This window comes from Metopolophium dirhodum, chromosome 8 (genome assembly GCF_019925205.1).
Source record: "Metopolophium dirhodum isolate CAU chromosome 8, ASM1992520v1, whole genome shotgun sequence".
Classification (NCBI taxonomy): domain Eukaryota; kingdom Metazoa; phylum Arthropoda; class Insecta; order Hemiptera; family Aphididae; genus Metopolophium; species Metopolophium dirhodum.
In genome coordinates this window covers 9,077,669-9,100,813 of record NC_083567.1, presented here as the reverse complement: position 1 = coordinate 9,100,813, position 23,145 = coordinate 9,077,669, and the positions used below count along the sequence as shown (strand labels likewise).

Here is a 23,145-nt window from a genome sequence, read left to right as displayed (position 1 = left end):
TAATCGAAAAACAATTATTACAAATTTGAACGAATAAATAATTAAATTCCTTACCTAATGATAAATAAATTTACCTACCTAATTTTACTATTTTAATTTTATTGCAAATTGAGACTAGTTTATAATTTATAACCCCGCTAATACTATAACTATAATAAGTAATATACTAATATCACATCATCAGTCATCACATCATATTATTATATAGTTAATAAGTTTTTAAAACTTTAAACAAAATAATAAATATAAATTGACGACAATTGAGATTAATAACATAGTAAATAATTTTTAAATTCAATCTTTAATAATAATATAATATAAATAAGTCTATATTATATTATACTTACTTTTACAAAGGTACAAAAAGTAAAATATTCCCTTTGTGGTCAATGGTCCCTTTGCCCACTCCCCACCCAGAGGGCACCCCTAAAACTTTATGGCTTAACGGTATTAATAGGTACCCTATAATGCAATATTATTATTAAATTGTTCAATATTACATAAACAAAACAATTCCAAATAAAATAGTTATTAGTTACCCATATAAACTTGTAATAATTACTTTTATACCTATAGGCATTCCTTTACCTGGTAAGACCACAAATATGTTTACCGTTATTATAATTAGACATTTAGTACACCTAATACTTAACGACATTGAATGATTGATGCATGTAGAGAAAGTTGTCTGTCGATAATCGTGATGAAGTAGACAATTTGACATTTTTTTAAATAAATATTATTAAAATTATAAAATTATAGATATTATTGTGTCTAGAACATTCTAGAAAAATACGTCAACTCTTCAAAACTGCTCCAGCCAAATGTTTTAACAAGTTTCCATTTACTACTAGAAACCACTCTGAAAATTTAAGATCAAAGATTTTTTTCTACTATAAAAAGTGTATTCAGAATGAAATGAGGACATTTAAAAAAAAAACCATCATTACTAGGCCAACCATCGCTCCACTTAGAATTGAATAATATCCAGTATACAAACATAAGAATAATCATATATATTATAATACTCTATAAAGTATAAATACTATAAATGAGTGGTGGAAATCCAATAAGTACAACGTACTATTGCCTAAATATAAAAAATGAAAAACATCGAGAAATCAATTGGCGTTAAATTTATATTAAAAAATGATATTAAAATATTCGAAACGTTCACTAACACGTACTATTGACTATGTTAAATGAATTACCCACAATCATTAATGATATACCTGTACTCTGTTCACGGAGAGAACACGACGCGGCCTGACGAAAATCGGCTCGTTCTGCGCATTCCCTCGCGTACCTACCTATAGCTGCCGTTGGTAGGACGTGACTGGCCTGACTGCTGAGTGCTGACTAGCGTCGCTAGTATCACAGATTATATGAAAACAGATTGTGCACTTCCTATGGGGTAGGGGGCAGTTGTCCGAAAAATGATAAGGCAGCTTATACCACAATACCATACCAGCATATACCAGCATTTTACAGTGACACCAATTTTAAAAAACATCGTACAGTGATGCCATGCTAGCGGCACTCGTCGCTACGCTCCTCGGCGCCGTCGCTCCGCTCCGCAAATCGAAAATATCCCCCGACTTGCTGTGCAACACCACCTCAAGTTGGTCACAGGGTAACCACAGGTTAACCTCCGTACAACCACTCTTATCGGTCTTTATCATTATTCGGACAACTGCCAGCCACCGCTTCCTATGCTGCAATGTAAAAAATGAATAATGTGTTCTGATTGGTTGTCTCCCAAATCAGTGTGACCACAAATACCAATGCTAATTTATTGTATATACTTACATACCATAATATTGAAATTTGAATTATTGAATTAAGCTCAGTGAACTTTTCAATTGCAACTCAATACTCATAATATTGTACTTTGGTAAAAGTAATAGAAAAGTAAAAAATGCAAATCGTTGTCTCCAAAAATATATTAATTTAAATTTATCACAATATCAAACAATATTTTTACAATTAAAACATTTTAGAATGCAGGTAAATTACAAATACTTTATAATTTTTACTATAAACAATTAAAAATAAATACATATTATAATTAATTATAAACATAATTAAGTACAAAATGTTATCACAAATGGCTTTCTTTCTAATTTATTTATAAATGATTTAATATACACAATTCTCTATTTTTTTTTTGTTTTTCTGATATTAAATTCCTATTTAAAAATTTAATAGCAGCATGAATCCTAAATCTTATAAAATAATAAATTAAATACTCTATTAAATAGTGGACACGGATGTCGAAATACAACATTAGTCATGCTTAACTTTAACTTAATACCTACTTCATTTTTAATAAATAATTGTGGAAACCTATTTATAAAAATGTTTTCTAACTCATCTATAAAATCATAAAATTCATGTTGTGGCATCATTAAATTGCCAAACATTGATTTTTCTGAATTTTCATATGCTTTGAAATAACAAAGTAAAAAAGAGTCATCCAATTTTTTTTGTGATTTTGCATAATGAATACAAACTTCGCAACTATGTTTTTCAAAACATATATAAACATATACAAATATAAATAAAAGCATTTTTCTCAGGCATCGATAAATTCCTATAATCTGGGGTATCTATCGCCTACTGTCGTCACGAATCTTGGTGGGAGGAAATAGAGCCTCGGCGAGCGAGTAGTCGTCAGTCTGCATGCGCAGAACGGGCGTGTTTTCTCGGCGAAAAGCTCTATAGGTAACGTAACGAACTATTTAAACAACGTAGTTACCTACTTATTTGTATGTTAGGTATACCAAAACGAACTAATCAAATATTTATGTTTTTATATGTTTGACTTATACAAAGTGGAAGATTATTTTATGAGTAAGTCCACTAATTTTACACATTTATTGTATATATAAATTTTACTATAATAATTAATAGTATAGTCTATTCAAAATGAGATGATGACTCGGCGGCGACCAGTTTTGGTCAGCCGCCGGTCATACTCCCTCCACAAGCATCGATCACGTGACCGAAGCAACGGGGACGTGTCACGCGAAACGTGGATGTGCGTGTGTGCGTCATGCGTTCCGCGTTAAGTAATAAAATGTATATAATTGTCTAAAAAAATAAATCTATTATGTATTTATATTGTATTTAAATTTGCTATTATTATTTTGACGATCATTTAAAAATGTTTGTGATTTATATATGATAAATTGTCTTATAAAAAAACGTAAATAAAAATAGTTTTAATTTATGAATGACTCGCGTATACGTAATTGTTTTGTATAATATTTACAATACCCTATTGTAGTATTGTTAATAAACAAATGGATATTTTAATTATCTGTACTTCATATCATGGACTGAGTATACAATACAAAATATAATATCTATACTAATACTATATTAAATATAGTATATTTAATATATTAGAGTGTAAGTAAACCGTTTGGTGACCGCGACCGACAGACATACAAAAAATACGCGCAATGCATTTTAAATTATCCTCACACATCGGCAGTCGATACTAGACTAATTAAAGCTCCTGTCCGCGGCGGCGCCTCAAGCGCTACCACGGAGCAATAGCCACGCCCATGCGCACAACTTGGCCACCGAGTTATCATCTCATTTTGAATAGACTATAGATACTTTTATATTACAATAAAATACACGTTTTAAAATAATATATAATTGTTAAATGAAATAGTAAGTCCTCGTGATGTATTTATATATTGTTATACTATATAAAATATCATATCTTTTACTGTAGGTACTGTATTTACCGTGTGGATCTCGGAACTTTTTTATTTATTAGCACTTTTAAGTTTGAATACTAATAAGTTTGAAATATATATTTTTGTTGAAAATTGTATGAACTTTATGAATTTAATTATAGTTTATTTGTTAGGAAAATATTAACCTAAAAAAAATTACTATTTAATTCTAATAGCTTATGATTTATAACACGCTAATTAATTAATTACAATTTTAATATATTTACAGATCATAAAGGTAAGCTACTATAATCATGTATACTATTTTATCAATAAGTATCCAGGGTTCAGCGTGAAACATATTCTACTTAGTAATAACTAATAGAATAATAGTCGAGATAACAAAACAAATAAGCAGGAGGTTTTATTGTTTATAATGTTTGCAAATAATAAAGTGTTAGTGGAAAACGAATGGAAAAGGTTAATAAGAGGTAAATAATACCGTTGGTAGGGAAAGGATCTTAACTAAAGATCAATGGTAGTAAAACAGAAACAAATGTGTTTGATTTTGGAGAATGTGAATGAGGTGGTATATGAAGTGAATAGGTTCAAATGTTTGAATGGTTGGAATAACAAGATACATGTTGGGTAATGAAAAAACTTTTATTGTATATCAAAATATATATTATATATATTTATACTGACTATTAAAATAGTCCTTCAGTTGTCACGTCAATGGTCTCATCGAAATATGCCTTTGTCGGTCAATCCAGTTGTCAGTCGTGGACGTCGATAGAAACGCTGTCGTTGTGACAATAGAAACTACATACTCCCATTCACAAGTCCACGCGACGCGTCAGAGAAACCGGTGGCATTAGATTAGTTCTAAAATTTTAAGAAAAATAAAACACTAATAAATTGTATAATATTAAATAATTTAGATTCTGAGCGAAGAAATTTTAATTTTTAATTCACAATGTCGTATATATGAGTTTATATAATATAATGTTTACGATTTACATGGAATATAAAATTTTAAAAATACCAACACATTTTTAACCACCTCTGATTTGAAACAGTCCTATAAGAAGTGGAAAGGAATTTGTGTTGTAAAAACCGGAGCCGAATGGGTTATGTCCTGACGCGGGCTAGTATCCGTGTAGTAGTCCGTCGCTAATGTAGTGATGGAAATGCGGTGACACTCAGATTGGGGTATTGACAGAAACAGTACTGTACAGTTGGTTTGGTGTCTTATTATAAGACAAAAGTCTGTAATAATTTACCTTGCATACCTGCGTACCGTGTCAGTCCGTTTACCCAACTTGACCTGCAGCTTAACTGACCGACTCAGTCGCTGTTGTTTATAATCCTTATTTTGTGATTTTACCTCTGTATGTTAATCTTCTCCTACCGGTGACAACTATGGTGATAACTAGATATATAGAGGCAGATAACCCGCTTAACAGTGTTAAATTGGATCCCCGGTGAGGAAGGCTGTAGCCATTTTCCTCAAAAACGAGATACTGTTTTCCTCCAAAAAAATAAAAAATAATGCTTGACCATTTTCCTCCACTTTCCATTTTCCACCAATAAATAATAAAAAAAATAATAAAATAGTTAATATAAATAGTTTATGTATATCAAAAAAATTTAAAACTATTCTTTATTAAGCTCAATCGACAATTGATATAGATATAGCCGATACCGAAATGTATTAACTGAAAATGTGATCCTACTGCTTGCATTTGGAAAAAAATTCTGTTTTATGTTATTTACAATTTATTAAAACATTACGCAACTTTTACGTTTATCGTTATTCAGAATTCAAACGTTATCCAACATTTGCGATTATTGTTATTTTTTTTATATAAATTTATTAATTAAAACGTTATTCAAGTTTCGCGTTTATCGTTACTTGAAATAGTGTTAATACAATAATACCTATACAATTTAAAAATAATAACTAATTCGGGTAGGTAATGGCCCGGATATGAAATATAATATAATCAATTCTTAGATTGTCGCAAGAAAAAAATGTTTCTACGAAACAAATAGACCTTTTAAATAAAAAGATTTTAAAATATTTCTTTAGTTATGTTTTGTTTAATGATATATAATATATTTCGTTGATAGTTATGTTTTGTTTTGCGGTATTAAATTATTTTTGATTATTGCTTTTCGTTATAATTACGTTTACAAATTTCAATAGTTTTTTGTTAAATTTAACGTTATTATAATATATGCAAGACCTGAATCCTAGCCTTACTTTACCTTTATAATACGGAACGTAATACTACAACACTGGATAAAATATTGGAGGAAAATAGACATGATTTCAGTATAAAATAATGTGGAGGAAAATGGAAACCAACCTTTTTTTTGTGGAGGAAAATGGACAGTGGAGAAAACAGTATCTCGATTTTAGAGGAAAATGGAATCACCCGTGAGGAATTGGACTCGATCTTGTACGCGATAGGCAACGATACTTACAACTTACCACTATACTACCAAGGATACCTAGGTTCGATTACCCTGCTCATCAGTGTTAAAGTACCCGCTGTAGCTGATTTCCGAATCAGGTCCATGTTTGAGGGCAAATTAAGATAAATTTAACACATTTCTGAATATTTTTGTTTAATTTACAATATTGTCCATTACTTTCAGTTTGTGAAGGTAAGATAACTGAAGTTAATATTTATACCTATCAGAAGTAAAGTTTAAAGAATCCTATAAGTTAAAATATCTATGACACAATGCTTATTGTGTTAAAACCATTTCCCATTATTAGTTATAATTGATTCATTAGGTAGCTTATTAGTATTTATCTGGCAATCCGGAATTCTGTCCAACACACACAAGTAGGTACATAAAGATACAAAAGTGTTTTGTTAAATTTATAGTTGATAATTTTCCATTTCTAGAATATTTGTAATTGATTGTAAATTACAATAAAATACTAATATTAATCAAATTTTATTAAAATCTGCATACATTTTAAATTGTATCATACATTTAGAATATTTTGGAACTCTAATAATCAGATTACCTATAAAATATTTAAAGAACTTCCCAAAAAATATAAAACAACAAACATAAAATATATTAGTACAAGATTTTTTTTTTTTTAATTAAAAAAAAAATAAAATAATATTGAATAAAGTTTATTGTAAAAGTATTAATGTAGTTTATCTTATTTTTATTTATTAATACAGTTTTAATATTTAAAATATTTTTCATTAATCATTATAATATATTATCTGTGATAATATTAAATGTTATTAATGTCAATATTAAATTTGTAAAATATTATTTTTTAAAACAGACATTATAATAAATCGAAATTGTAATAGCAAGTATAATATTATATTACTAACATGACAAAAAAATTCTTTTATTTAAATAAAAAAATTCACGTTACATTGAATAAAATAGTTATAACTCGAATCCGAGATGTATACTCCAGTCGCTGATATCCGTAATCCTATACTTAACACTCGATATTCGAATACAGCTAATTTCATGTACCATTACAAATAGCCAATATTTAAACATAGGTGCATTTTTTGTTTTAGAATTTTAATAAAATATGTAGAATTTTTATAAATGTGCATTCTATGGCAAATACTTGTTTCAACTGTTCTATTATAAATATTTCACTCTTATTAAAAATAATTCAATCTGGGTTACTATAGTTATCAAATTCACCAACTTTATAATATTTGTGATTTGACCATACTTATTTAAATCCGTTTAGTTCATTTTTTTCTAATATAGTACTTTTTCGGGTAACATAAGTACCCTTTTACACCCCTAAGTGACGTCTATGACTCTATCCTCCGTTAGTTCTCAATTATTAGCAATATATTATAATCTACATCAACGACCAACTAATACAACACAAAATATGTCTTTATCATAGTATTTAGTATGCAGAAGTTAAATATCTCTGTAACTATATTTAGATCCTATGGCATCTTTTAAATTTGATAAATTGTATTCAAGTGCGTAGGATACCTACACAATAGTTTTACCAAGAGTTGATTAGTTGGCTTTGATTTCGGTATGACTTTTAGAGTCAAGTTTGTCTTTAAAATTAATCAATGTAGCACCACCACCACTGACTAACACTTAAGTCACTATTGTAGTATAGATGAATCGGATCTGGTCTTCCATGCGATTGGCGACGATACATACCACTATACCATGTAGGAGCCTGGGGTTCGATTACCCTGCTCGTCAGTGTCAACGGTCCCAATTCGCCGTAGGGTGTTTCCCAAAAAAGTCCAAGTTTAAGGGCAAATTTAGATAAATTAAACACATTTTTGAATATATTTGTTTAATTTACAATCGTCCATTACTTTCAGTTTGTGAAGGTAAGATAACCAATGTTAATATTTATACCTATCAGAAGTAACAGGAAAGTTATTGTTGAATAGATAAATCTCTAGTTAGTGGTTTTCAAATGAAATAGTTTAACTTCAAGTTGATAATAAATAAATAAATTTAAGTATATATATTATTTCTTCTTCCTCAGTTTAGTGTATTCTGGGAATTATACATTTGTCCTAAATAAATGAACTCTTATTGAGTATTGCTCATGTTCGCTAAAATAGAAAAGATACATTTTTGTAGACATCTTTTTGGCTTTTTGAGTAATATTATCTGCAGTGTATTCATAATGACAAGTTAAGAGCAATTCGAATATGACTTCCATAATGTTTAAATTGAAAATATCTAATTTGAATGAATAAATGAATAAATATTTAGTAAATATACATAAAAAAACATGTTTGGGTTATCCTTCCTAGTGGAGAGGTCCCAGCCTTAGTCTTATAATTTATACTAAGTCATATGGTCTTCGGCGTTTGAGACGCCTGTTGTCTTGAGAGTTATCAAGTAGTTGAATTGCTGCTGGATTGGTGTGTTTATCTAGTCTTTTCTCGTGTTTTCTGGCAAACTTGATAATCTCGTCCTGGACGGAGGTCATCATCAAATCTCAGTGGATCTCAGTGTCATTTCTATCGTACCGGTATGCTGCGACAATAGTATGGAGAGCAATGTTTTGGCAACATTGGATAATCTCAATATTGGACTTACTGTCACAGCCCCACAGCTGTATTCCATAGGAACATATTGGTTTAATTATCGCTACATACAAAAGACGTTTGCATGTGAGATCTAATTCGGAGTGTCTACCGATCAGCCAATTTCAGTTTAATTTGCAGTTTTTTCTGGCGAACGTGATGTTTCCAATTTAATCGTGAATCGAGGTGCATTCCTAGGTATTTTGCAGAATCGTTCTGTGGGATGATCTGCTGATTCAACCATACTGGGTAGTATACACTTTTACGCAAAGTATAATTTACGTGTACCGATTTGTCGCTGTTAATTTTGATTTTCCAATTGGTCCAATTGGAGACGTTGTTAAGTGCTCGTTGAAGTTGATTAGTCGCAGTTTGCTGGTCTTCATCAGTTGCCAGTATTGATGTATCATCGGCAAACATAGCTGTCATTGAGTAGTTGGTAGTTGGAATGTCAGCTGTGTAAAGTAAATACAAAAGAGGTCCGAGGACACTGCCTTGTGGAACTCCAGCTGATATGTTTTTCCATTCAGTTATTTATTCATCGTGTATGACTGTGAACTGACGTTCAGTCAGATAGGATTCAATGAGTGCGCACCAAGTGCGTGGCAGCTGTTCACGTAGCTTAATATGTAATCCTTTGTGCCAAACTAAATATATTATTATTCTGTCCAACATACACAAGTAAGTAGGTACTAGGTACCCCTGGTACACAGACACAAAACGGTTTTGTTAAATTATTGTTGATAGTTTTCAATTTCTAGGAAACACTGATTGTAAATTACAATAAAAACCAAATTAATCAAATTTTATTTTGTTATTACATTTAAATTGTATCATATGTTTACAATATTTGGACTTCTAATAATCATATAAACTAATAAAATATATTACTAATAATAATTTAAAAAATATGCTACGTTTTTTTAATTTAAAAAGAAGATTGAATACACTTTATTGTAAAAGAACTAATGTATACATTATTATTATTTTTTTATTTTTAATTAATCAATAACTAAATCCGTGTATTTAGTCTCCCGTTAAAAGTGACAACTCTATAAGATTCAAACTTTGTTCAATTCGTTTATTTAATATTCGGTGTATGATGTTCAAAACTTAAACATGTTCACAGTTCATCTTTAGACTTAAAAAACTTGAATAAGCATTTAAAATGCGAATTTTGAAAGATGCTATATCTTAGTGCACACTTACATGGTAATACGAAAGTATTGCTGCAACTGCAAGCCTCAAGGTATTATTATTTAGGATCTACCATCTACGTTGATCAGTCAATGAGTCAAAATTAATTTTAGGTGTGGCAATGAACAATAACTTATACCCACCTACCACCAAAGGATATTATAATCAAGTCATGGGGGCAATCCCCCTCCCCACCAATAATTTCTTAGCCTAATAAATATTTTCACAAATTATAATATTTACTTCATTATGTTTAAATTTTAGCATTATTTAATATTTTAACATTATGTAAATTGTAAAATGTAAAATGTAAAATGTCTACAGCCCTCCCCAAAAAACTAATGATTTCACTACTATAATTTACAATCATTATAAGAGTATCAAATATACTTAGCTGAGTAACCTGCGCTACAGCCCCCCCCCCCCCCCCCCCCCAAAAAAAAAATAACACTATTTATGCCTATGATTTCCTACAGACCTTGCCTTGACAATTACGAACAGAACAAACTCTGTTTGAGAAACTCCATGGGTTGAGGAAGTATTTACCTTTTTCGCGACAAAATGTAGCCTATTTTCTTCCCTGAGATCTAGTCTATCTCTGTACCAAATTTTATCGGAATCGGATAAACGGTTTAGGAATGCATATTAAAAGACACAGGTACATACATTCTTTGTCGTTTATTTATTATATAGATAATAGCTGATAATTATGTTAATGTAAATATAATTTTTTTAAACAGCTGTTTTTCCTAATAAAAAATATACAAGTAAGTATATTATTATTTTAATAAAAAACTCACATGATATTGAATAAAACAGAATCCAAGATATTATAATATATGATTGTTACTCATACATTTAGGTTCTCCCCACGTAATGACGTCATATAAAATTTTAAATTTAATTATTATAATATTATTTTTTGCATTGAATTCAACAAGAAAGTTTGAAATTTAATTATGAATTAAGATGTCGATTTCCTTTAAAATATTAAAATTAATTTTGAATAGGTGGGCAAGTGGGTACTATGTACAGTAGGTTATAAGTGGGTCACTGTATCAAATTGTGTTAAATTTGAATACAATGATAATATATTATCATTGTATAAGAAAAATGATTCTGAGCGAAGACGGTTAGTCTATGATAATACTAAGTATAGTGTGTTTCACTCAAATGGTAACACGAAATATCTCTGTTCAGCGACCTTGGATTGAATTGGGGTTTTTTCGAGAAGCTAGGGAATACTAAAATACACATTTTGTGATCATTTTCGAATTTTTAATTCTTTTATTGTGCGCATGCGCAATAAAACTTACATTTTTTTAAATGGCAACACCTATTTTCAACACCGGGTTTCGATAGAACTATTTTTTTTAAGCAACTTTGATAAACAAACTTTTTTCCTATCTCAAAAGTTTACTGAATTACAGCAATCCTAAGTTTAAACAAAAAAGATTTTTGTTACATTTTGCAATGTTCTGTATTTTATCTTTTTATTATTATTTTTGGTTGGAAATAGCTAAGCAGCTAAGGTAGATTATAATTATATTTATAAAGTGTCTTTATCGGCTGACTAGTGGATAACATTATGTAGTTTACTTACCTACCTTCGTTTATCTTATGAAATGAGTACCTGCTACCTAGCTATTTTTGTTTATCAAGTTATTTCACTGAAAGTTATACATTTATAATTATTATTTGATTATTTAAACCGAGAAATATGTTCGTATTGGATACATTTGCATTGAATTCTGATTTTTCTTGTTTTATTTTAATATTTCGATTATTTATAATACAAAAATGGCTAGTCATAGTGACAAATTGGATATGTTATTAGTTTTTAATGAGTGCCATCGAAATTCTCGCCAAGCTGCACAATTATACGCTGAAAGATATCCTAATAGATATCAACCAGCGCATAATTATTTTTTAAGGCTCGAAAACCAGATCCGAACTTATGGTTCATTTGGAAATAGAGGTAATCGTCGTCAAATACCACAAGCACAGGCTGAAGTTAACGAAGAAACTGAAATACAAGTATTGGCGTATGTTCAAATTAACCCACGATTATCCATACGTCATGTTGCAAATGAAGTTGGAATTAACCCACGCAAGGTACATTCAATTTTAAAAAAATTTAAACTACGCCCCTATAAACCGGATTTAGTACACCATCTTCGAGCTGGAGATAGTGAACGTAGATTATTATTTATTGCATGGGTACTAGTAAAAATTGAAGATAATCCTCATTTTTTAAAGTATGTTCTTTGGACAGATGAAAGTAAGTTTACCAATAATGGCGTGATAAATAAACAAAATAACCGTTTTTGGGCAAGTAATAATCCACATTGGGCTCTTGAAACTAATTTCCAAACAGTGTGGGGAACAAATGTGTGGTGTGGAATATTAGGAGATTCCATAATAGGGCCCTACTTTTATGACGGAACTCTGAATGGAAGAAGATATTTGGATTTTCTCTGTAATAATTTACCACCCATGTTAGAAAATGTTTTATTAAATATTCGGGAAAACTTGTTTTTTCAACAAGATGGTGCTCCAGCACATAATGCTATTGTTGTTAGACAATACCTCAACGATCAATTTGGAAATAATTGGATGGGAACAAATGGACCGATAGCTTGGCCAGCGCGTTCACCAGATTTGACACCACTTGATTTTTTTCTTTGGGGTCATTTAAAAACTGTAGTTTATGCTGACCCACCAATTAACCTTCAGCATTTAAAACAAAAAATCACCGAAGCATGCTCAAAACTGACCAAGGAACAAATAACGGCAGCTTCTCAAGACGAAGTTAAGCGCCGCTTACAATCATGTTTACTTAACAACGGGGAAAACTTCGAACAATTTATAAGGTGATTTGTATTATTTGTAATAATATGTTAAAAAAATATTTAAATTAAATTTAAACTTAACTATAAAAATAAAATGTTTAACTTTATTTAAATAACCTCTAAACGCATGGATTCCATTTATCTTGCTTCCAACCAAAAATAATAATAAAAAGATAAAATACAGAACATTGCAAAATGTTACAAAAATCTTTTTTGTTTAAACTTAGGATTGCTGTAATTCAGTCAATTTTTGAGATAGGAAAAAAGTTTGTTTATCAAAGTTGCTTAAAAAAAATAGTTCTATCGAAACCCGGTGTTGAAAATAGGTGTTGCCTTTTAAAAAAATGTAAGTTTTATTGCGCATGCGCACAATAAAAGAATTAAAAATTCGAAAATGATCACAAAATGTGTATTTTAGTATTCCCTAGATTCTCGAAAAAACCCCAATTCAATCCAAGGTCGCTGAACAGAGATATTTCGTGTTACCATTTGAGTGAAACACACTGTATAATATGATGACATTATTATGAATAAAGTAATTTATATACTATAACCTATTTACGTGGAACCTTATTTTAAATTTTTAATCCTTATAGCTATAAAAGTTGAACATTATATAAATCTTTAACTAGTTACAAAATAATTATTAATTTTTAAATTTGTTATATTTTGTTAAAATTTGATCTTTAAATGCTTATAAAAAAAATTGTACCCATGTATTTTTTAATTTATTTCAACTACTTTAATTTATATAATATATGTAATTGATATTTATAGAAAAAAAAGAAAAAAAATTGAAATTTGAAATTATCCGTAAACAGATCAAACGAGTTAAAATATTTACAAAATTTTTTGGTGTATAAAAAATGAGAATATAAACATTCAGTGAAATTGTCATGTATTTACAATTATTAATTTTTGAATAACAACAAAATAATAACATCACTACATGAGAAAACGAGTGAATATCCATATTTGTAAAAATATGAACTTCAAAATAAAAATTTAATTTGACTTTCTTGTAGGTATTTTGTTTTGATAAAAGAAGACAAATTGATGAGGAATTTTGTATTATATTTTCAAATCTTAGATTTAAAAAGAGAAATTTTCATGAATTTCTGACTCAAAATAATTTGCACATTTCCACTATTTTTAGGTATTTGTAAACATTTAAACTTTATCAAATGTCATTGTAACTATATTTTGAGAGCCTTGTATTAAATGTTCAAGCTTTTTTACGCAACAAATTGTATTGACATTCTAAGAAATAAAAATTAAAACAATTCGAAACTGAAAATGTCTGTATAGAGTTCAATACAAATCAAAACGCGTACAAATTCCCGGTCTTCTTTAACTTGTTTTCCTTAATTATTTTTACTACTAACAGACTGACAAAAAATACAAAATAAGAAAAAAAAAATTAAAAACACATCATTGTAAAATTAATATATTTTTGGCTCCGATCAGATTCTAAAATTTACTCTTTTTGTGATTGAAAAGGAAAATTATTGGTATATTATTTTTGTAGAAAAATAGTCATGAACTGTATACAAAATACCCACTGAGAACCTTATTTAAAAAAAAATTATTCTGACACCATCATTGCGTTGGTAATCAAATATCATTTCTTATTATACATTAATGAGAAATATAACTCATAAAATAACATACTAATAAAATGTAATAAATGCTTGAAAAATAATACCAGTTTTGTATGTATTTATTAGAGGACAATATATACGAAAACGCTGTTTTATCATATAATTTACGTAAGAACGTTATTTATATAGATTAAATGTAACTTAATTAATTTTTTTTCACTAGTAAATTAAACATAAATATTCAACAGAGCTCAGATGTTGTATAAAATAAATAGTTAAACAAGTATGTACTATGTAGTAGGTAGGTACCTATTTTAAATATGAAAGACACAATTAAACCTTTTTGTTTTAAATATCTATTTTTATCTTTTTATTTTTAACTGTAGGTTTCTAAAGTAGGTGTCAAAGCCTGGACTGTTTACTTCATCCTTAATTTATTAATTTATTTGAATCGCGGGATCGCGCGTTCGAATCGCCTTCTGTGTAAAGTAAACTTTTCAAAATGTTCAAGATACCAAAAGATTTTCAAAAAAATACCACTTTTAAAATTATATTTTTGGTTTCGGTTTTAAATTATAATACTGGTATCCAATTTTTTTCAGTTTTGGTTTCTTAACGGTTATACCGGTTTTTGAAATCGAGTTTGAAACCGGTTTCAAGCCCTGAATAATTACTAGGTTAGGTTATACACATAGGGTTGCTTACCCCTGCCCTATAAAGGAATGATAAGTTTGTAAATCTTTCTTGCTCTATTGGCTATTAATCTCAGAGCTAGTTTTTAATTTTCCCTTCACAGTAAATAAAAATATTTAAAATCATCTAAGTTTTAATGCATTTCTAAGGATCCTTACAATTTAGGTATAATTATTAACTATAATGAACATTTTATTATTGTGTTTTGTAGTAAATGAAGTTTTTGAAAAAAGAGGTAAAAACTATTGGCTACAAAGCTAGCTTTTAATTTTCAATTGGTAGAATAAAAATGTTTTGCAATCATTTAAGTTTTGACGGGTTTCAAAGGATGTACTTTAACACCTTTAACAATATATAGTTATAATTAATATTTTCTTATTTTATTTTGTTGTAATGAAAGGAACTGGAAAATGTAAAAACAATAGGCATAAAAATAATTTTTAATTTTCACTATGCAGAAAATTTTTTTTGCAATCATCTGAGTTTAAACGTGGCGCGAAGGAGAATTCGGGCAAAGTAAGATATTGTGCACAATGCCTGATTTTCGAGGGCAAAGTTGGAATAAGTTAACATTGTCTGGGCATTGTATACAGTGCCCATTTACATTTGGGCACTGTAAATTAAATATTGAATATTATATTAAAAATATTATATAAACGCTTCAAATATTAGTTGCCTTTTAATAGTTTTTAAATATATTACACAGTATGGTCCTCCTACTGAAGAATTCATATTTTTTATCTAAAAGTGGTTTGACACTTTGACATGAACAAGATGAATATTATTTATTATGAAATTATAGTTATTTTAATAGTTTTAATTTAATTAATTATTTCTAAAAAGTAATCTTTTTGCATTTAGGTACACCTTTTGGTATTACATAATAATACAGTAGTAATGACGGACACGCGACGTCGTGACAATATAACCATTCGATAATCATGAAATATTATCTGGATTATAGCCATAGGCGTGCGCAGACTTCAACTTCCGGTCGAGCCTGGATACAAATTAGTGCCCTAATACTTATACTGTGCCCCTAATTTTTTTCTAACACTCCTTCATAGTAGATTCTGTTGTAAAATAAAAACAATGTAGTATTTATATCTATACATAGAATCAAGTATTTTACTGCTAATTTTTGGATATATATTTTAAGAGTACATATTTTACAAAGTAAAACTTTGAATTCTTTAACATCAAATGATATAAATACAATTAATAGTTATGTATAAAAAGAACAAAACACATTCCCCAACATTTAAAAAAAAGCTTGGTTTAATAAACAAATATTCTTTATAGGTACTAAATTAATACATAAAGCATATATAATGTATACATGTGTAATTATGTATAATTTAAAAACAATTATAAATGAATTCTCCTATTTCCCATCATTTTGAATTCGTCAATCACCATGTCAATGTTAATACTAGATGTTAATTCTGATTCAGTAAACATTAATAATAAACTATTAAGTCGGTCTTGTTGCATAGTACTCCTTAATTTATTTTTTACTATTGTTAGTTTTGAAAATACCCGTTCGCAGGAACAACTCTTCATAACTATTCCTCATAGCCATCAAGTTTTGTACTAAAGATTGTACACTGTTTACTGCTAGTACAAGATCCATGTTTGGCGACTGTAATAAAGAACTTGTCTTTAATATTATATTTAATATAGGATTCAATAAATACAGCCCAAAAATAAAGTCAAAACTTTTTAATTGATACTTCAAACCCATTCCTTTTGCACACATTTCTGGAACACTACTACTTTCACAAATTTCTTCTATGGCTAAAAGCAAAACGTCATAGTTATTAAGCACTGATTTGACTGCTTCTGCTCGACACGCCCAGCGAGTAATAGAACACGACTTTAATGTAAGTAACTTAATTCCTACATCTTTGGATATTTTTTCTAAAATTGCATGCCTCATTGCACTACTTTCAATAAAATTGTAGGTAAATTGTATAGTTCCAAAAAAATTGAATACTAATTTATTTCTTTTGGAATTTTTTGATTTATCACATACTGAATCAACAAGTGCTAAGTTTAGACAGTGAGCATAACAGTGAATATATTTAATATTTGAATTTTGTTCTTTACATTTTGTCTGCACGCCTCCTATTTTACCAGCCATAGTTGAAGCACCATCAAAGCAAACTGATAAAACTGAATGCCAATCTTTTCCCATAAGTATCAATACATCATGAAGACAGTCAAAAATAGCCTGAGCTGTAACAGATTGCATTCGTTTCAATGTAATATAAGTTTCAACTGGTCTATTTTTTTTTTCATCAAAATATCGAAAAACAATTGACAATTGTTCAAAATGTCCAACATCTGTAGTCTCATCAGCCATTATTGATATGAACGAATTTTGTATGTTGTTTTTTATATTTCGTAAAATAACATTTTTAATTGATGTTATTAAATCATTCTGTATTCTGTTACTTGTGTACAAAGCATTTTTTGGAGCCTCTTGTAAATGGTCTTGAAGAACAACATCATATTTTGTCAGTAAGATTACTAATTCCTTAAAAAGTCCTTGATTACAACTATCAGATTTTTCATCATGACCACGAAATGGCCTACCACTCTTTCCTAAGCAAATTATAATATCAATGATACGATTCATAAATTCTCTGTTTTTCAAACGATCTTTTTCTTTTCTACTAATTTCTTCAAGACGATTCTTATCGAGCACACAGTCAATTGACTTCAAATTAATAAAATCAGTTAATGCTTTTGCACTGTTTAAGTGACATTTAGATGATTGATGTTTTTTGAATGCATCAATAGCTCGATACCACGCTTTAAAACCATTACTACTAAATGTTGATTCACTGTAGCTGCTATTTATTTCATTACCTTTAAAGCAGCGACAAGGGAAACAAAATGCTGTGTCAGAAGCATCACTATACTCTAACCAATCAAAAATATCATACCAGTTTTTCTGAAATGACCTTTTTTTAGAGTTTTGAAGTGACCGTGGATAAAGATCTAATATAGGCTTGTAACGTCCTTTCAAAATTCGATTTTGGAACTCTAAGCGATCTTTTGAAAATGGATTAACCGGATCATATACATTCACCATATTAACTTAAAACAAAAAAAATATAGTTAATAAATATATAATATAATTAATAAGCTACTAAAAATACATACCATCATCACTATATAGTTCCTTATTTTCACTTTGTTTTGAACTGTTGAATATAGAATCTGTTGTATTTTTTGCACTAGCTGTTGACAGAAACATTAAAACCATAACAAAATTAAAATTTGTTAAATTGATTGTTTTATAATAAAAATACATACTATCATCACTATGTAGTTCTTTATTTTCACTTTTCTTTGAACTTTCGAATATGGAATCTGTTGTATTATCTGCACTAGCTGTTGACAGAAACATTAAAACCATATAAAAAATTTAAGTTTATTAAATTTATTGTTTTATAATAAAAATACATACCATCATCACTATGTAGTTCCTTATTTTCAATTTTCTTTGTGCTGTCAGATATAGAATCTGTTGTATTTTCTGCACTAGGTGTTGACAGAAACATTAAAACCATAACAAAATTAAAATTTGTTAAATTGATTGTCTTATAATAAAAATACATACTATCATCACTATGTAGTTCCTTATTTTCACTTTTCTTTGAACTTTCGAATATGGAATCTGTTGTATTATCTGCACTAGCTGTTGACAGAAACATTAAAACCATATAAAAAATTTAAGTTTATTAAATTTATTGTTTTATAATAAAAATACATACCATCATCACTATGTAGTTCCTTATTTTCAATTTTCTTTGTGCTGTCAGATATAGAATCTGTTGTATTTTCTGCACTAGCTGTTGACAGAAACAGAGTTATTGAGTTATTATTATTTATTATTATTATTATTATATTGTTATTATTATTATAAAAAAAATGTGTATATTATAATTTAAACTAATGTGTAATATAGGGTGTAATATGTTATATCCATTAATCCATTGAGATTCCTGGGGGGCTAAATTAACTAAAAAAAACTATAGGTATTTAAATATATAAGATTCTTATGCCAACTCAGTCAAAAAACTGAGGGGCAGTTGCCCGTAGTGCCCCCCCCCCAGATTACGACTGTTCTATTATTTAAAATAACTCATTACATTAATTCAATTTTACTGGGGTCTGAGTCTATCTAGACTCTTGATAAATGATTTATTTCTTACATTAATAACTATTAAGAAATTTATTAGGTACTTACAACTTTGAAAATTGGATGTGCTTGATGTAAAATAATTTTTTATTGAACATTTACTTTTAATTTTTAATAGTTCTGCTTCTTTACAGGCTTTACGTTTTCTCTTTTCACAACCACTTCGTTGACTTGACATGTTAAAGTTCTTTGTTGAATACAATTTACATAACACCCGATGTATTAACAAGAATAATATTAAATATAATAAGGTCTGATACTCTGATCATATTATTTCGCGGCACTATAGTATAAAAATATTACAACGGTAAACATGGACACACGGTGTACACTGAACAGAAAAGTGACAAATCACAAATGACAACAGTAAACAGACCGATTAGATTATTGAGGGGACCGTTTATGGTGTTTCATTGAAACTTGAAAGCGAATAATTATAAACGCATGGGTTTTTCCGTGGAGCAGTGTGTATGCGACATGCGTCCACGAGCGCTTGCTGGTGCAGGTCCGCATTCCGCTTATCTTAAAACGATTTAGGTACCTCGAATAATGTATATTAGAAAATAATCATTTATTATAGTCATAGTACCCACATAATATTTCGTACAGAATAAAAGTGATATAATGATAGCTAGGTAAACACAAAATATATTTTATATTATATTTCACAATCATGAAAAATAAAATTTTAATGATTTCCACGGGCATATTGAAATATATATAGACATTTTACTATGCCCCCAAAAAAGTTCCGGTCGAGCCGGGGCACGCCCGGCCCGCCCCGTGCGCACGCCTATGATTATAGCTATTGTGTTTGCTTTAAGTTTTAAATAGTGATTGCAATTTTAGTGCTCGCGTAAATGCGCAATATACCTAGGTACTATGTGATCACTTTGTCGTTGAAATTACGGATCTGTTCGTATTATCGGCAGTCGTCATCGCATATATTTCGTACAATTAGATAGGTATCTTGTATCTCGTAAGTCATGGTATTAAACGAATAAAATATGTCAGAATAGTTTTGTAGTGTTATTGTTATGTATAAATACCACTCGACATATAATATGTGTGCAGTATCGTCAAACGGGCCAACTTGTGGCGTGTGTTTAACTTGGGCCAAAAATATTATCTTTCAGTCTTACCTCTATAACGGTCTCTCATCAATTAATTAATGTGATACAAATATTCTGTTGTTATCTTAATAATATTTAAAATCTCTTTGGTAGTGTTGGAGCATCGAATTTTGAACATAAGAATTAATTTTTATTAATTAATTTTATGTTTAATGTCTATCGTTTTGAAAAGGTCCGAAAACTTACACTAATACTCTTTGAATTTTACGTTTTACATAAAAATTGATAATAATAAATATGTTCGGCCGTGTGTTCAATTTACTACTCTATATTTTAAATTATTATAATCCTGCATAAATTTCTGTAAATTACATTTTAGTTATTTAGTCCAACTTTAGCCACTGTTATTCAACCCGGGTTTTTTAATATTATTTACATATTATAACACTTACTTATTTAATTGGTAAACAAGAAAGTTACCTACCTATTATTTAATACCTAATAAGAATGATATTGTTTTTATTTGTTTTATTTTTATTATAATACTTATTTAATTGGTCAACAAATAATGATTTTATTTTTTTTTTAATGTTAATATATGTATACTCATTATGTACACAAAATATTTGTTAAATTCAGAAAATTGTATAGTATTTTTTAAAAGTTTTAAATAGTGCCCCAAATTGGTTTGAGTAAATTTTATTATAAAATAGGTTTTCATAAGAAAAACATGAGTACCCCATAATGTCGAAATTTAGTACAACATGGGGCATGCAGAAAAATACAAAAGAAAAACATAGAAGAAATAATTTGTATGGTCAAATGCAACAGAAATTAATAAACCAAACATTAACTAAAAAGAAATGTTACATTTAAAATACCTCTAGATTAATTAATTTTAAAGTTATTTACAAGGCCCCAAGTTTGCCCGTTTAATGGTAGTCAATTCCCTTTGCCCACTTGAATCCAGGAGAGGTACACTCTGTCCCGGCAATATCGTAAAATGCCCTGCCAATGTATGAAAAAATTGAGTGTTAAAATGATCATTCTTACATAGCCCAAAATGTCCGGACATTGTGCACAGTGACCGATTTCCTAATTTGCCCGTAATATATATTATCTTAACATAGTATAAAACAAAGTCCCGCTGTCTGTCTGTATACTTAGATCCTTAAAACTACGATGCGGTTTTTTTATTTGATGGAGTGATTCAAGAGGGAGGTTTAGATTTACAATTGCACCAGGTAGATCCAACCCGAGGAGGTGCTCAAACAGGAATTTTGAGATTTACGATGGAAATTTTTGTTTATAAATGGGTGTTATTGGTTATAGGATAAATAAGTATTTATTATTTTATTGGTTGCCATTGGTTATCGGGGAGATCAGGTACAAGCATTCGTCAAACTGAATTTTCGCACATTGCCTACCAGGATGTCTGAGTTGCACTTATTGCAACGAGTTACACCCAAAAGGAGTTGAACGATCACAATTTTTTTAAGTGTTGTAATTTTTTAAGGGCAACAAAGTGCGCGGGATCACCTAGTATATAAATTTAATTAACATTTTCTTATTTTGTTTTGTAGTTAAACAGAAAACTATTGTTTTGAAAAGTAATAACAAAGTTAAGACTTACGTAAACAATTTTTTCTAGGAATCGAATTATAATATTAAATATAGTATATTATTGTTCTCTTAATAATACTAAAAAAACTAACCATATTTTCCTATAGTTCCGTGTAAATCTACCACATTACTAACGTATTTTTTCTGTTGTTAATACTTGTTATAGATAAATGCAAATGGCACGGTAAGAAATCCACATGAATCATAATATTAGTTATTATATTATTGTATAATAAATAATAAAAGTGTCTTACTATATTCATAATCTAAAAATTATTGATATACTTTTATTAGAAGATGAGTTAAGTTAAGAAGTTAGAACCATCAACCATGCTTAAAAAACCACGGAAGTCACGATGTTGTATATTATATAGTATTTATAATAATCAATGATAAAAGGTTTGGAGTATACTTCGTAATTGTGCAGCTCGCTGAATTTGATATGTTAAATTTGAATTTAAGATAAATCTCCAAATTAACTTGTGTAATATAAATTAATTAATTTTATTTTAGTCATATAATAGTGTAAATTAATGATTACCGAAAACATTGCATATTGAAAATATTAAACATTGTTCTAGTTATTATAAAAGTACCTATTTAATAATATATATATATATATTTTTATTAATCTAAATAATATATGTACCTAGTATTATAGCAATTATAGCTGTTTGAAGGGGGTACATTTGGATATGTCACTAAAAACCTGGGTGGTCACTGGTCACTGATCACCCATCTGGTCATAACCTAGTGATACCGTCTGGTGCTTCCATTCAGAACACGTTTCACGACTGAATGCAACCAGCGCGCCACACGACCACACCAAGTCACATATTTTAATAAGTTGGTTAGGTTACCATCCATGCCCCAGAATTCTAACTAGCGTAATCACCCAGTGAGGCAACAAACATGAACAATTATGAATACAAACGTTTTAAAATGTATACCTTATACATGGTTACACCAATAGGTACACATCTATCCTAAACCATTAGTATAATCACAAAACAATAGAGATGCGATAGATGCATAGCTGATCGCTCGATAACATCAACGCCAAATAAACGATTACCTATAATAGAGGTACACGTGTGTTGTCACCGTGTTGTTACGA

The 23,145-nt window shown here is 29.1% G+C and overlaps 1 protein-coding gene and 2 pseudogenes across 1 annotated transcript; 1 reads left to right on the top strand and 2 right to left on the bottom strand.

Moving 5' to 3' along the window:
* Positions 1-2,128: 2,128 nt before the first annotated feature.
* LOC132950205 (uncharacterized) lies at positions 2,129-2,583 on the bottom strand (annotated as a pseudogene).
* A 9,190-nt stretch (positions 2,584-11,773) lies between these two features.
* On the top strand, positions 11,774-12,850 carry LOC132949969 (uncharacterized). Its single transcript, XM_061021108.1, has 2 exons — positions 11,774-12,092; positions 12,519-12,850. The coding sequence occupies exons 1-2, from the start codon at positions 11,774-11,776 to the stop codon at positions 12,848-12,850; spliced, it is 651 nt and encodes a 216-aa protein (XP_060877091.1).
* Positions 12,851-16,487: 3,637 nt separating this feature from the next.
* On the bottom strand, positions 16,488-18,368 carry LOC132950737 (zinc finger MYM-type protein 1-like; annotated as a pseudogene).
* Positions 18,369-23,145: the final 4,777 nt, after the last annotated feature.